Below are 17,641 nucleotides of genomic sequence, written 5' to 3'. Positions count from 1 at the left end.
AAGTATTACCCTGGAATGAAACTAGGTGTAATACGCAAAACCCGGACCCTTGGTCACACCTGGAGGTCAAAGGCCGACAAGGTTTTTTTTTTCACTATCCGGTCTGTAACTCAGCAATCCTTAAAGGGATTTATATACTTCTTGGCATAAATGTGCGCATCAGTGAGACGGTCATACAAAGGTCAAGGTCACACTTAGAGGTCAAAGGTCGATAGTTTTTTATATGGTTAATAATGCTGTGATCCATGAAGGGATTTCAATATTACTTTGAAACAAATGTTTTCAATAATGATCGAGACAACGTGTCTTACGCGATCCCCTATCCCATACTTAAAGGTCAAGGTCACTGCTCGAGGTCAAACGTCAATAGGATTTTTCTCTTTCTGGTCTATAAATCTGTCATCAACTAGAGGATTTTAATCTATAATGAGACAATGTATCATGTGCAGTACCCAGACCCCTAGCGCAGTGCAATGGTCAAGGTCGCACCCGAAGGTCTAAAGTTAACTTTGATATTTTCTTTTCCAGTCTATTTTTAGCCCGTGTGTCATAAGGACTCAATTAAAAGAAATGTTGATGTAGTTTCTTGACAATTACTTTCCTTTATTGTGATGACCTCTTATATAATTTTCTCGTATTTTCCCATTAATTTCAAAATGAAATGTTATCAAAATTGATAGCTTACAGTGGGGTACTTTGTAATGCATGGTAAAACTTCGTTTACGTTTTTTTTTTAGATTTTCCTGTATCATTCTTTTGCTGAAGTGTTTGTATAAACATGATCTTATTTAAATTCGCCCCAGACTGGCTTTCGAAACTGTTTTTTCGTTCTACTAATAAACTTTGATAATGTGGCAGTTGACCTCAATACAATCGACATTGTTTATTTTCTAAGACAGGTAAATCCAATAATTGCTTTACAATAGATGTGTGACGGATTATCTTTGAACACCCCTGGACTTATTGGACTCAGCTGCCACATTATCAAAGCTTAATAGTACATCAGTTGCTAAAAGTTGCATGTATAAAACTATACGACGTATGGTTTATCTTCTGCCTTTATCGGCACATCATTATCAAATTCTGAGAAAATCACTTGAAATGAAACATCAAATCATATTTTGAAACAATGCTTAAATCAGCGTTAAGACAGTGTAAAGTAAGGATCACAGCTTTCAGTAGCAGAGACGAATTAGTTTGAATACTGGCAAATACATCATTTATAGATTTTATATTGCACATTTTCTGTCATAGAGTGCAGCTTCCTATACTCAAGCAGAGTTACGAAATACGGGTTGAAACTTACGGTAGTTTAATTTTTCTTATTACATCCGTCATAATTCAATATTTTAGATGATAGACTAAATGAAATAAGCACTAATCGTTCATGAATTCCTAGAAAAGAAATAATAATTTAAGGACAAATTACGCACTTCGATGATCATTGTACTAAGGAACTTCATTTTGTCATACTCATTGAGCGCTCATTCATTATAGTTGTGTAAAAGCTTATAAATACTAGGACAGAGCCACGAAGTGAACAGAACCTGCCTGGCTATCGAGGAGTCAACAACGTCAAGAATAAATGTTAAAGAATCTGCCAAGCTACCGACTGAATAACATCGCTGTAAACTAAATGATATAATAAATTACCAAATACTATTAGGTTCTTGACATCCTATCATAGTCTGGGTTCTTACTCAAAACATTGCGTTTTGTTTAAGTTCCTCGACGATAACTTGATATTTGGTGGTATTTAGGTAAAATCTTAATTATGGTATTCACCTCAGGCATTGTTTGTTGTGAATCGCCAAACTACAAGATCCCATCCACGAATTCTGAGTGTTCATCATCAGTTAAATTGAGATAGATTGATAAGCATTAATTATTTTATATGTCACCAATCATTTTAAAAATCATTTGTTTTCCAATCAGTTGGCAGGGAAGCCCATAGGAAAATTATATTATATTTCATATCCTGAGCTAAACCGTGCACGCTACACATGCTTTACACTATTTTTATCATGTTTATCGTAAGATGACAACTAATTACATTCATTACGGTTTTTGCTGACACTATATTTTATTGTATAGAACTAAACTCTCGGAGGACAACTGAACACTCATTAAGCGAGGCTTGTTGATACACTAGTTGATGGTGTTTAATGAAGTAGGGCAGCTGACTACGCTTAATCGGGTTTGCTGATACTTTGTCTTTTTTATTCTGGTCTTTGCTGATACCCTAGTTTATGTTGTGTTTACTCTAGTAGAACAGCTGACGCTTTGCTGATACTTTAGTTTATCGTGTTACCCAAGTTGGACAGCTGAGGCTTTCATGATACTCTAGTTTATCGTGTTCACTCTAGTAGGACAGCTGAGGCTTTCATGATACTCTAGTTTATCGTGTTCACTCTAGTAGGACAGCTGAGGCTTTCATGATACTCTAGTTTATCGTGTTCACTCTAGTAGGACAGCTGAGGCTTTCATGATACTCTAGTTTATCGTGTTCACTCTAGTAGGACAGCTGAGGCTTTCATGATACTCTAGTTTATCGTGTTCACTCTAGTAGGACAGCTGATGCTTTGGTGTTACTCTAGTTTTTCGTGTTTACTCTATTAGGACAGCTGAGGCTTCGCTGTAACTCTGGTTGATCGTGTTTACTCTATTAGGACAGCTGACGCTTTGCTGACACTCTACTTTATCATCTTTACCCTAATAGGACAACTGAGTAATTGCTGACACTCTAGTTTATCATGTTTACCCTAGTAGGACAGCTGACGCTTTGCTGATACTTTAGTTTATCATGTTTACCCTAGTAGGACAACTGAGTAATTGCTGATACTCTAGTTTATCATGTTTACCCTAGTAGGACAACTGAGTCATTGCTGATACTCTAGTTTATCATGTTTACCCTAGTAGGACAGCTGACGCTTTGCTGACACTCTACTTTATCATCTTTACCCTAATAGGACAACTGAGTAATTGTTGATACTCTAGTATATCATGTTTACCCTAGTAGGACAGCTGACGCTTTGCTGATACTCTAGTTTATCATGTTTACCCTAGTAGGACAGCTGACGCTTTGCTGATACTCTAGTTTATCATGTTTACCCTAGTAGGACAACTGAGTCATTGCTGATACTCTAGTTTATCATGTTTACCCTAGTAGGACAACTGAGTCATTGCTGATACTCTACTTTATCATCTTTACCCTAATAGGACAACTGAGTTATTGCTGATACTCTAGTTTATCATGTTTACCCTAGTAGGACAGCTGAGTCATTGCTGTTACTCTAGTTTATCATGTTTACCCTAGTAGGACAACTGGCACTTTGCTGATACTCTAGTTTATCATGTTTACCCTAGTAGGACAAATGAGTTATTGCTGATACTCTAGTTTATCATGTTTATCCTAGTAGGACAGCTGAGTCATTGCTGATACTCTAGTTTATCATGTTTACCCTAGTAGGACAGCTGAGTCATTGTTGATACTCTAGTTTATCATGTTTATCCTAGTAGGACAACTGAGTCATTGCTGATACTCTAGTTTATCCTGTTTACCCTAGTAGGACACCTGAGTTATTGCTGATACTCTAGTTTATCATGTTTACCCTAGTAGGACAGCTGAGTCATTGCTCTAGTTTTTGTTGTGTTTACTCTAGTAGAACAGCTGACGCTTTGCTGATACTTTAGTTTATCGTGTTACTCAAGTCGGACAGCTGAGGCTTTCATGATACTCTAGTTTATCATGTTTATCCTAGTAGGACAGCTGATGCTTTGGTGTTACTCTAGTTTATCGTGTTTACTCTAGTAGGACATCTGAGGCTTCGCTGTAACTCTGGTTGATCGTGTTTACTCTATAAGGACAGCTGAGGCTTTGCTGACACTCTACTTAATTATCTTTACCCTAATAGGACAACTGAGTAATTGCTGATACTCTAGTTTATCATGTTTACCCTAGTAGGACAGCTGACGCTTTGCTGATACTCTAGTTTATCATGTTTACCGTAGTAGGACAGCTGACGCTTTGCTGACACTCTACTTTATCATCTTTACCCTAATAGGACAACTGAGTAATTGCTGATACTCTAGTTTATCATGTTTTCCCTAGTAGGACAGCTTACGCTTTGCTGATACTCTAGTTTATCATGTTTACCCTAGTAGGACAACTGAGTCATTGCTGATACTCTAGTTTATCATGTTTACCCTAGTAGGACAACTGGCGCTTTGCTGATACTCTAGTTTATCATATTTACCCTAGAAGGACAACTGAGTTATTGCTGATACTCTAGTGTATCATGTTTACCCTAGTAGGACAGCTGAGTCATTGCTGATACTCTAGTTTATCATGTTTACCCTAGTAGGACAACTGAGTCATTGCTGATACTCTAGTTTATCATGGTTACCCTAGTAGGACAACTGAGTAATTGCGAATACTCTAGTTTATCATGTTTACCCTAGTAGGACAACTGAGTCATTGTTGATACTCTAGTTTATCATGTTTACCCTAGTAGGACAACTGGCGCTTTGCTGATACTCTAGTTTATCATGTTTACCCTAGTAGGACAACCGAGTTATTGCTGATACTCTAGTTTATCATCTTTACCCTAGTAGGACAGCCGAGTCATTGCTGATACTCTAGTTTATCATGTTTACCCTAGTGGGACAGCTGTGTCATTGCTGATACTCTAGTTTATCATGTTTACCCTAGTAGGACAGCTGAGTCATTGCTGATACTCTAGTTTATCATGTTTACCCTAGTAGGACAACTGAGTCATTGCTGATACTCTAGTTTATCATGTTTACCCTAGTAGGACAACTGAGTAATTGCGAATACTCTAGTTTATCATGTTTACCCTAGTAGGACAACTGAGTCATTGTTGATACTCTAGTTTATTATGTTTACCCTAGTAGGACAACTGGCGCTTTGCTGATACTCTAGTTTATCATGTTTACCCTAGTAGGACAGCCGAGTTATTGCTCATACTCTAGTTTATCATCTTTACCCTAGTAGGACAGCTGAGTCATTGCTGATACTCTAGTTTATCATCTTTACCCTAGTAGGACAGCTGTGTCATTGCTGATACTCTAGTTTGTCATGTTTACCCTAGTAGGACAGCTGAGTCATTGCTGATACTCTAGTTTGTCATGTTTACCCTAGTAGGACAGCTGAGTCATTGCTGATACTCTAGTTTATCATGTTTACCCTAAGTAGGACAGCTGAGTCATTGCTGATACTCTAGTTTATCATGTTTACCCTAGTAGGACAGCCGAGTGATTGCTGATACTCTAGTTTATCATCTTAACCCTAGTAGGACAGCTGAGTCATTGCTGATACTCTAGTTTATCATGTTTACCCTAGTAGGACAGCTGAGTAATTGCTGATACTCTAGTTTATCATGTTTATCCTAGTAGGACAGCTGAGTCATTGCTGATACTCTAGTTTATCATGTTTACCCTAGTAGGACAACTGTGTCATTGCTGATACTCTAGTTTATCATGTTTACCCTAGTAGAACAGCTGTGTCATTGCTGATACTCTAGTTTATCATATTTATCCTAGTAGGACAGCTGAGTCATTGCTGATACTCTAGTTTATCATGTTTACCCTAGTAGGACAGCTGAGTCATTGCTGATAATCTAGTTTATCCTGTTTACCCTAGTAGGACAGCTGAGTCATTGCTGATACTCTAGTTTATCATGTTTACCCTAGTAGGACAACTGAGTCATTGCTGATACTCTAGTTTATCATGTTTACCCTAATAGGACAACTGTGTCATTGCTGATACTCTAGTTTATCATGTTTATCCTAGTAGGACAGCTGACGCTTTGCTGATACTCTAGTTTATCATGTTTACCCTAATAGGACAACTGAGTAATTGCTGATACTCTAGTTTATCATGTTTAACCTAGTAGGACAGCTGACGCTTTGCTGTCACTCTATTTTATCATCTTTACCCTAATAAGACAACTGAGTAATTGCTGATACTCTAGTTTATCATGTTTACCCTAGTAGGACAGCTGACGCTTTGCTGATACTCTAGTTTATCATGTTTAACCTAGTAGGACAACTGGCGCTTTGCTGATACTCTAGTTTATCTTGTTTACCCTAGTATTATCATTATACCAGATTTATATAGCGCCCTTTTCATGATCAATTTCACGTTCAAAGGCACTTTACATAGTTCTAATGCAGCAGGACGCATCCTCTACTAGTACAGACACAGAACGATCTGACCAGAGGGACATAGTGAGACAAAGACCCCACGACAGAGAGATCAGAAATCAGATACAGGCTTGTCCGGCTAACTTAGCCTAGCTCGTTGCCAATAGACTGCCTAATTCTTTAACGTGCCCAGTGTATAGCACTGATACACGCAAGGATTGCCTGGGTTCCTGACAAGTACACCTCTAATTGGGTGGGAAACACTGAAAAGCGTTTCTGAAAGTTCCCGAGTAGCTGCCGGGGATCGAACCCCCGACCTCAGGATTGGAAGGCCAGTGTGCAAACCACTGAGCTATCCGTCCACCGTGTAGTAGGACAGCTGAGGCATTGTTGGTACTAGTTTATCATGTTTATCCTAGCAGGACAGCTGACTCTTTGCTGATACTCTAGTTTATCATGTTTACCGTAGTAATACAGCTGAGGCATTGCTGATGTTCTAGTGTATCGTGCTTATCCTAGCAGGACAGCTGGCGCTTTGCTGATACTCTAGTTTATCATGTTTACCCTAGCAGGACAGCTGGCGCTTTGCTGATACTCTAGTTTATCATGTTTACCCTAGCAGGACAGTTGGCGCTTTGCTGATACTCTAGTTTATCATGTTTATCCTAGCAGGACAGCTGGCGCTTTGCTGATACTCTAGTTTATAATTTTTACCTTAGTAGGACAGCTGAGGCATTGCTAATACTCTAGTTTATCATATTTACCCTAGTAGGACAGCTGAGGCATTGCTGATGCTCTGTTTATCATGTGCTGATCATCTAGTATAACATGTTTATCCTAATAGGACAGCTGACGATTTGCTGATACTCTAGTTTATCATGTTTACTCTGGTAGGACAGCTGAGCCTTTACTGATACTCTGTTTACTCTTGTAGGACAGCTGAATATTTGCTAATACACTAATTATGTCGTGTTTACTCTAGTAGGACAGCTGAATCCTTGCTGATTCTCTAGTTGTGTCGTGTTTACTCTAATTGGACAGCTGAATATTTGCTGATACTCTAGTTTATCGTGTTTACTCTAGTAGGACAGCTGAATATTTGCTTATTCTCTAGTTATGTCGTGTTTACTCTAGTTGGACAGCTGAATATTTGCTGATACTCTAGTTTATCGTGTTTACTGTAGTAGGACAGCTGAATATTTGCTGATACAAATTTGCTCTAGTTTATGTCGTATTTACTCTAGTAGAACAGCTGAAGCTTCGCAGATACACTAATTTAACGTGTTTACCCTTATAGGGAAGCTGGCGCTTTGCTAATACATGTACTCTAGTTTATCGTGTTTACTCTAGTAGGACAACTGAGCACATTAATTGATCAGGGATGGGATTTGCTGCTACTCTAGTTTCTGGTGTTTATTCTAGTAGAACAGCTGAATACCCTTATACGGGCTTTGCAGATACTCTAGTAATAGTATATGGTATTCACTCTAGAAGGACAGCTGAACATGCTCATGAGGGCTTTGCTGATACTCTTGTTTACTATTCTTATTCTTATAGGATACTTTGACCAAGTATTTTAAAAGGACTTTTTTGATAACCTAGGTTATGGCTTTTACTCTAGTATGCCGAACTAACACGCTAATTAAATAGGTCTTTGCTGACACACTAATTTTAAAGTGTTTACTATAGTCGGACGGATTAATTAGGTCTTTGCTGACACACTAGTGTAGATGGATAGTTAAACACGCTCAAAAGTGATATACTGATGGTTTTATATAAAGACAACTTACTCACGCAAAAAGTGTATTGTGCTTTCCTCCATCCAATCTAATCTTGCGATTTTCATGTATGCATTTGTGATCCTCATGTTCCTTCTGACATCCCATTTTGGATTGTTACATGACCATTTTGTCCATATTATGTTTGCTGTACATACATGCTTAATTCTGAGAAATGATCTATGCTTGCATCTTTTTTCTAAGATCTTCGTGTTGCTTTCGGACATGCTGTATTCTCACATTGTCGCGTTAACAAAGGCGTTATTAACAAATTTAAGCAAGCGCCTGTTTGAAATTGTTACCCGTCTACATAACGTTTTTACTCAATATATAACACTTTACTTGGTGTTTTCTAAGAAAGTGCAGTGAATTTCTGACTTAAATGTAGTTGAAAGTAGACAGATTTTATATTTCTTTATTTTGATGTATTGGTCATCAAATTGCGTCGGGTATAGCGCTCAATACATCTGAATTTAGACCGTGTGTCATCTAACATGACCAAATATGTGTGCACGTTTGCATGTGCGTTGTATAGACCAATTATAGACATATTTATTATACTAAAACAGATTTACATGTATAGGGAGAAATGTATGTAAACACAAATATTCGCATTAAACGAGTAAACTTAAGTCCGCTAAATTAAATATATATTCCACTAAAGATCAAGAAAACCAGCAAACGAGGCAGTATACAGTATATTTACATGTTTGCGTATATATACCTCATAATGTGATCTAAACTCACAATCCTGATGGTGCTGTTTTTAAAAACATTTTTCGTCTAAAAACATCTGACAAGAATACCATTAAAATATTTTGATAAAATTGTAGTAGGAAATATGTTTAAGCCCCGTGGAATCAATTAAAGCGAAAATCAAAAGTTCACTTGGTGTTTCAGATGTTAAATCTTTATGTTTTTTTTCAGCAAACCAACAGAAATCATGTTTGAAACTAAAAGGAAACCGAAAACAAACAAAAAATGTGCCACCAGCTGGGTTTGAACTAACGACTTAAAGTTAACTCGGCCAACGCCGTATCACCCGCAGGACCAAAACTTTTTAAGTGACTAAACTTACTTTAATGCAATAAATAACATGCGTACATATTTGATGATACACTTGGTTACCGGACGCCTAGACAAATCAGATAGGTTAGGGCCGGCCACCGGACACATAGCCGAAATGCGCAGTGTCGTATTTATTCCGTGGTTCCGAGCACGAAGAAAAAAGCGCCCTCTGGTATCATAATGTGATACACTCATTATGCTTAGTGCTATGCTGCATTCTGCATAGTGACAAGGGGGGTTGTATGTGTCTTAAACTTTGTTAGCTGTTCATACGTACGAGTAAGCAAATTTCACCCGTCCAGGAGGCACTTCTGTACATATCACCATAAACACATTGAGAAGGAGTGTCTAGGTCAACCACAAGTTAATACACCGGGTGGTGCATGTCACATAACAGCATGAACGAAAACAAGAAAATGACATAGACTAATGAAGAAGTAACTATGTTATAAAAATTAAACAATTTAGCATGTATGAATGTCAGAAAGGAAAACGTAAACATAAGTTTTTGATCTAATTCTGTTCCATAAATCTAATTGAAAATATACATTACAGATTGTAATAAAGGGTAGAAGAGGGACCGAATATACTGGAGACATAGCAATAGACGACACTAGTGTAACACGCAGTCCATGCAAAGGTTATGTAAAAAAATATAATTGTATTATTTTTAGCTCACCTGTTATGTAGTGACAAAGTGTTCTTTTGTGATCGCTCTTCGTCCGTCGTCCGTCCACAATTTCTTGTGAACACGATATACACCACATTTTGCAATCAATTTTAATCAAACTTACATTGGCATAATATCTAGATCCCATCAAATGTTCTAGAGTTTTGACCCTTTTAAGCGCCAAATTTGCTATTTTTGGCTTGTGAACAAGATAGAGACCACATTTAGCTATCAACTTTAATCAAACTTGCACACGACTTGTATTTGCATCATATCACGGTTCCTATTAAATACTAGCCAGATCACATCATGGGTTTCAGAGTTATGGCGCCTTAAAGGGCCACAATTTGCTAACTTTGGCTTGTGAACACGATAGAGACCACATTTTGCACTGGAACATACGTTTGAAATCGACCATTAACTGAAAGGGGAAGAGGGAGGGGCACAATGCCACCAATATGCATGTTGCGAGTTCGATTCCCGTGCAAGGCGAACGTTCTTCACGCATAAATATGTGACTGCATACAGTAAAAGCGTGGCTAAAGTTACTTTTCCGTCACCTCTGACTAAAGTGGGCAAGCTTGGGGCCAATATATCAACAGACATAAATCAATATCAACTTGATCACAAAACTGATACTTGAGTCACTTACATGTATGTTTTACGGTCACATTTGCTTTCTTTTGAAGTTGCTTGTATCAGCAGAAAAAAATACTGTTAAATCATTCAGAACAGTTTAGAGTTCACTTTTTAAAACAATAACTTATTATATCAAAAGGGTATGTAATCTTGTTAAAGTATCAATGAATTTTGTCTCGCTTTTCTGTAGACAAACACCACACTTTGACAAGGTAACATAGCTTTTAAACATAATAAGACACTGTTTTGACAAGTAAACACTTAGCTTTGACATGAAAACATATTTTTTTTTAATTTGATAAGAGACTGTTTTGACAAGTAAACACCACTCTGACAAGATTACATATTTTCTATCAACTTTACATGACAACATGATATGTCCATACATAAGACAGCTGCGGTGTTCCATACACATGCATGGTACCCCAGTTTAAAATAATTTTTACTGTAAATGTTTATTATTTTGTCTCGCGATGGAACGAAATTTAAGGTGCCCGTAAATTTACATGTGTGTGGCACCGTTAAATGTCGCAACACCGCTAAATGTCGCAAAAATGTCTCTGATTCATGTGGGGAAGTCGGCAGTTACTTGCTGAGAACAGGATTGTACTGGTATAGAATCAAGGAACACTGGTTAGGATAACTGTCCCCGTTACATGACCGAAATACTGTTAAAAAACGGCGTAACCCTCCCCCCCCCCCCACCCAAAAAAAAAGTTTCGTAAGAACGGAATGTATTTCGTAAAAAAAGAAAAGAAAAACTAAAAATTGTATTTCGTAAATACGATATAAGATTTCTTGTTAACGAAATACATTTGTTGATTACGAAATAACGCAATACATTTCATTTACGACAAAAAGATTAAAAAAAGATTCATTTTTATGAAATACATTTTGTTTTTACGAAATCAGATTTCGTTTTTACGAAGTAACATTTCGTTTTAACAAAATAAAATTTCGTTTTTACGAAGCGAAAAAAAAAAATATATAAATAATTCCTTTTTTCGAAGTCTTATTTCGTAAAAACGAAATGTTATTTCGTAAAACAAAATTAAAAAAAGTTTTGCATGTCAGTTCACGGGCATCTTAGAAATTTATAATGGATATCTTTCAAATTTCAGCGACTGCGAATGTCAAAATTGATGCATCGAACACAGATGGCGGTGGTAGTTTAGGTTCGGGCACTGTTGTCCTCATAGTGGCAGGCATACTTCTCTTTCTGTGTTTTGTGTTTGGTATTGGTCGCGCAATAAGACGTCGATTTATGGATGAAAACATTCCAAGGGATACAACTCATCACGGTTAGTTTGTACATAAGAGCCGCGCCATGAGACAACCAACATAGTGGCTTTGCGACCAGCATGGATCCAGACCAGCTGGGCATCCGCGCAGTCTGGTCAGGATCCATGCTGTTTGCTTTCAAAGCCTATTGTAATTAGAGAAACTGTTAGCGAACAGCATGGATTCTGACCAGTCTGCGCGGATGCCCAGCTGGTCTGGATCCCTGCTGGTCGCAAAGCCACTATGTTGTTTTTTTCTTGGCGCGGCTCATATCTATTTGAACTTCCTCCGCACGTGCGGCAAGCGCAAAAAAGAGGCACTACAGAGGTCCAGTCTAGAAGTGGCAAGTTCTGTCTCTACGAAAGTCGAATGTTCTGATGTTACAGTAGATTGTCTGAAGCGTGAATAATGTGGTTGTCATGTGCATGTAATGAACAGGTTATAGAAAAGAATTGGTATACAAAATCAAGTCAAATGTAGTATGTACATGTACATAGACAGTACCTAGCAAGTGAACATAAACAACTTTGGTGGACACAATTTCGAGAGACTGATATTTTCATAATCAGTAGAAAAGTTCTACACAGATGAGATATAGAAAAGTAGGATATAATTAGTGACGAAGCAAAGAAAAATAGAAAAGTCACGATTTTCTTAAATAATCTATTGTAAAGTTGCAACTTGTGATGTCCAAAAGGCAGAAAAATTTACATTGAATGTTGCATCAAGACAGATTAGTAATTTTAAAATGACTTTGTTTACATTTTGCCGCTGCCTCGCGATGCTTATGATAGCTATTCAAACATTTAACAAGAATCACGTTTGCTGACCGTTGCCATGACTTACATTGTTCACAATTACAGGAACACGGCTGTGTACATGTATGCTTTTGTTGGATTTTATGTCGGACCGACACAGTTCGGATTTTATGACGACCGTCCAGTTTTAACATTTGAGAAATTCCCAAGGTGTTCCCTTGGGTGTTATTTCTGGCGTAGACTTCTGAGTAGATCCGCCGACCTTGCGTAAGGCAGCTGGATTGTTTCCTTACGTAGTTTCCGATGCAAGGTTCGAACCAGCAGGCCTGGAGGTGAAAAACAACTGATCGAATTTAAAGTCAACGGTCTTTACCATTCAGCAGCGGAAACCCAGCGTTTATACACTTCTCTAAGTAGTTTTAATATAAAAAAAAAATTAGGACACTTGTGATTCCTGTTCTTTTGTGGTTTCGGTAGTGAATTCGAATCTTAATGTGAACTCTTTTTGCAGCCCCAGTTAGTCACGTGTCCGCATGTTCCGAATAGGTTAGAACACTGTTCTGTTTCAGATTTAAAACACGTTACAAAGTACTACTAAACGGAATTAAAAACGGTATATCGCAATGTATTTCTAAGATGTCATTTTACATTTATAGAAAACCGGTCTAGTTCTCGGCCTTTCACAATAACATGCAGCATGACAGACATCCAGTCACGTACTCAAACCTTGACAGTTGACTCACAGCATTCGACTTCGCGTGAGACAAACTCTGACTCTACCAATCAAACTGAGAACACCTGGGATCCTCCGGATTACGAGACGCTGTTCACAACAAACGGTCGTGAAGAACTGGAATCGTCAAACGGGAATGGTAAGCTTGGAATTTTTATTTTGCGTTTTACATATATACTGACGTTAAACTAGAAATCTTTTAATCAAATAAACTAATTTATAAATTGGTTTTTTATGTCTGTGCCTAAAGAATTTGCACTTTTTGGAGGAATGCAAATTACTCCCGACCGCTAACTTTCAACTGAAACAAGGTCATAAGATAGTTATTCGGTTCTAAATTTGTTTTCCGCGTGTAAAATCATAAAGTCCCTTGTACACGGGTCCTTATTTTTTTCATACAGTTTTGATACAGTTTTCAGATATTCACTCAAACTATGACAGGTTTTGCTGATCGAAACCAAATGCAGGGGTTTGTTGTGCGGACAGAAGCATATATGTGCCGTTTTAGGGTAGCAGACTACCACTGACTGGCATTTTACTTGGAACTCTTCATCCCCTATTTTCTTCTCGTTTGTACGTCTATTTATGATAGAACTTTCATGAAAAGTAGATGTTTGAAAACAAATGATGTTCTGTAAAGATACGTCATTACGACCTGAATTTTTTCCTGTAAAATTTGAAGGTTTAAGGTCATTTAACTGACGAGAAGAAATAAATTCCAAGACAGTACTCCGCTGTATCAAATACGAATGCGTTGTCTCCAAAGCCAGACTACCACTCAGCTCCAAATCCTAGTAAACTTTATCGAATGGAAAATGAATTTGCAAGTTTTTAATTATCGTGTACGTATAGATTGTTGTAAAATTTCAAGGCCTATACCAGAGCAAGTTGGAAAGCCCATCCCCTGCAAAATGTAATTCCATTATCATCTTTGTATATAAACTGCTGTAACAGATTACTAAGTATGTGTTTTAATTTTGGTGTATATTTTTGTTACAAAACGTATTTAAGTTATTGGTTGCTTTCACTTTTATATACAGGGATAGTGTCCTCCGTAGTCAGAATGCCTGGCATTGATGAACGAGCAGACGACACTACCGCTTTTCCATCGGATATGACGTCTAACAACCCAGAAGAGGATACTCCACCACCACTTGAGTCGCCACCTGCCTATTGGTCACTTTCGACAACATACTTTCGGCCAGCTAATGGTAACTGCCTTTCGTGGTTGATAATGCCAATGGGGGACACCGTGACCGAGTGGTTAAGGTCACCGGCTTCAAATTATTTACTTGCCCCTTATCGATGTGGGTTCGAGCCTCACTCGGGGGCGTTGAATTCTTTATGTGAGGAAACCATCCAGCTGGAAAGTCGATGTTCTACCCAGATGCCCGCGTGAAATAATGCACGGAGGAGTACCTGGGATCTTCCTCCACCATCAAAGCTAGAAAGTCGCCATATGGCCGATAATTGTGTCGTGCGACGTTAAATCCAACAAATTGAATAAATGAAAGATAATGCCAATCATACATTCCTTTAAATGGGTTTTGTTGGTTATTCCTTTTTATACGCCCGTGTGAAATCGTCCACATTTTTTTCCGGAGCATTTTTTCTTCACGCATGAAGGGGTTTTGATGTAATTTTGCATAAATGTTCACCATCATGAGACTGAGTGTCACACGAGAACAAGAATCTTAGGTTTAAGATCAAAGTCACACTTAGTGACCAAAGTTCACATACAAGTATGACTTTGTCCAGAGAGTTTCTTGTTTTTAGATTGAGGAATGCTCTTCCCTTTTTATCTACTATAAATAACTTTTTTTATAACTTGCCATAGGGAAATATCGACACTACTTTTCTGTGGTAAAACATGCATATTACATCCAGTTTACGGTGTATTTTGACCTATTTCTACCTGGTTAGGAGTTTCATGTGGACTTATATTATATTGATTTCTTTTAAAGATTAATTTCCCTTTGTTGTTACTATAAATAACATTTCATTATGCAAATACAGGTGCTAGTATAAAGATATTTGCTATGACGGGCGTATATTTGGACATTCTGATACACTTATTAGTTATTATGTCTCCCATCATTATGTCTCTCACCACACAGTGGTGTGGGAGGCTTATTGATTTACACCTGCCTGTGTGTCTGTCAGTGTGTCTGTCACACATCTTGTCCGCGTCAAACATTTCTTATCCGATCTTCACTAAACTTGAACAATATATATTTGCCAATAAGTCCTCGGCCAAGTTCGATAAATACCGGTAGCCAAATTTACCAGGCCACTTTGGAATTATGGCCCCTGAAACTTGTTTTTTGATATTCAAAGCACTGAAAATCTGATAAGGGTTTAGCAAATCGTTTATTTTTGTTGAGCCCGCTTGCGGTGAGCTCGACTTAGTCGCCACTTTTGCCGGTTAGATATATGCGTGCGTGCGCCCGTCCGTCCGTCCACCCGTCCGTCCGTGCATGCGTCCGTCCCTTTTTTTCGGACCATAACTTTGACATGCATGGGCCAGTCTTGTTTATCCCCCCGCCAAAGGCGAAGGGGATATTAGAAATGCTCTCCGTCCGTGCGTGCGTGCGTGCGTGCGTGCGTCCGCAACGATCTTTGTCCGGAGCATAACTCCAAAAGTACTGGAGGGATTTTCTTCAAACTTCATACACTGATAGAACACATTGGGAGGAAGTGCAGTGTGCAAGAACAATAACTCTGCCTTGCCTATTTTTTGAGTTATTCCCCTTTATCTTATTTTCTTAAAAAAATTTGTCCGGAGCATAACTCCAAAAGTACTGGAGGGATTTTCTTCAGACTTCATACACTGATAGAACACATTGGGAGGAAGTGCAGTGTGCAAGAACAATAACTCTACCTTGCCTATTTTTTGAGTTATTCCCCTTTATCTTATTTTCTTAAAAAAAATTGTCCGGAGCATAACTCCAAAAGTACTGGAGGGATTTTCTTCAAACTTCATACACTGATAGAACACATTGGGAGGTAGTGCAGTGTGCAAGAACAATAACTCTACCTTGCCAATTTTTTGAGTTATTCCCCTTTATCATATTTTCTTTAAAAAAATTGTCCGGAGGATTTCTTCTTCATGCATAGAGGGATTTTGATATAACTTGGCACAAATGTTCACCACCACGAGACAGAATGTCATGCGCAAGATCCAGGTTCCTAGGTCTAAGGTCAAGGTCACACTTAGAGGCCAAAGGTCAGATACAAGAATGACATTGTCCGAAGCATTTCTTCTTCATGCATGGAGGGATTTTGATGTAACTTGGCACAATTATACACCATCATGAGACGAAGTGTCATGCGCAGTTCCCTTCTTTAGAATTACCTCCCTTTGTTGTTACTTTAAATAGCTTTTATTGTAACTTTTTCATTACTAGTCGTACGGAAAAATCGAGACCACTTTTCTGTAGTACAACATGCATGCTACATCCAATTTTGAGGTGTATTTTGACCAATCTCTACCTGGTAAAGATTTTTTTGTGGACTTGCAATTTTTTTTTTTTTTTTTTTTTTTTTTTTAAGATTAACTTCCCTTAGTTGTTACTATAAATAACTTATATTGTAACATTTTTATAATTGACCGTAGGGAAAAAACAAGACCACTTTTCTGTGGTACAACATGGATGTTACTTTCCAATTTTACGTGTATTTTAAGATATCTCTACCTGGTAAGGAGTTTTTTGTGGACTTAGAAAAACAAAAGACTTACAATGATTACTAAACAACCACAAAATTAAAATTCCATTTGCAAATACAGCTGCTAGAGTAAAGAAATTTGCTGTGACGGTCATATATTGTGACATTCTGGCACTCGTGTTCCCTGTTAGCTTTCCATTCCTTCTTTTTACAGTAGCCATATAGAAAAACATCATAGCTATACTGTTCATGAAAATTAATAAAATTTAGCAGTAAACCACCTCACCACTGACTTATTCTTTCTTCCATATCTTTAAAACCCCTGATGCGGACCACAACTAAATGGTTCTTCAAAGCTTTCCCCAAAATTAATACTTTCAGACACTAACTTGCCAGGAACTTTAGCCTTCAATTATAATATGCCCGGCGGGGGGATTGGCCATGTCTAACATGGCTCTTGTTTATGTTTGGCATGAATGTTGAAAACCTCAAGGCGGAGTGTCATGTGCAAACCAGATGTTCCTTTCTCAAAGGTCAAGGTCACACTTAGAGGTCAAAGGACTAATTATTTGTCCGGAGCATTTCTTCTTAATTCATGGTGGGATTTTAATGTATCTTGGCAGGAATATTTACCATTATGAGACAGAGTGCCACGGGCATAAACCAGGTCACTAGGTCTAAGGTCAAGATCTCACTTAGAGGTCAATGTTGGATACAAGAGTGGCATTTTCCGGATCATTTCTTTTTCATGCTTGGTGGGATTTCGATGTAACTTGGCACAATTGATCGCTATCATGATGCGCGATCATGTCATGCGCAAGAACCTATAACTACTTCCCTTGTTCTTACTTTAAATAGCTTTTATTGTAACTTTTCATTACTG

General features: G+C 38.0%; 1 protein-coding gene across 1 annotated transcript in view; it reads left to right on the top strand.

The window, feature by feature from the left end:
* LOC128555991 (uncharacterized) overlaps positions 1 to 17,641 on the top strand; it is a 34,005-nt gene that overhangs the window by 15,997 nt on the left and 367 nt on the right. The window contains exons 5-7 of the mRNA XM_053539868.1: positions 11,442 to 11,621; positions 13,016 to 13,231; positions 14,133 to 14,303. Coding sequence (XP_053395843.1) covers positions 11,442 to 11,621; positions 13,016 to 13,231; positions 14,133 to 14,303 — 567 coding nt within the window. The remainder of the gene's footprint in view (positions 1 to 11,441; positions 11,622 to 13,015; positions 13,232 to 14,132; positions 14,304 to 17,641) is intronic.

Source organism: Mercenaria mercenaria, chromosome 3 (genome assembly GCF_021730395.1).
Source record: "Mercenaria mercenaria strain notata chromosome 3, MADL_Memer_1, whole genome shotgun sequence".
In the NCBI taxonomy this organism is placed as follows: domain Eukaryota; kingdom Metazoa; phylum Mollusca; class Bivalvia; order Venerida; family Veneridae; genus Mercenaria; species Mercenaria mercenaria.
This window is presented reverse-complemented; position numbering and strand designations above follow the sequence as displayed.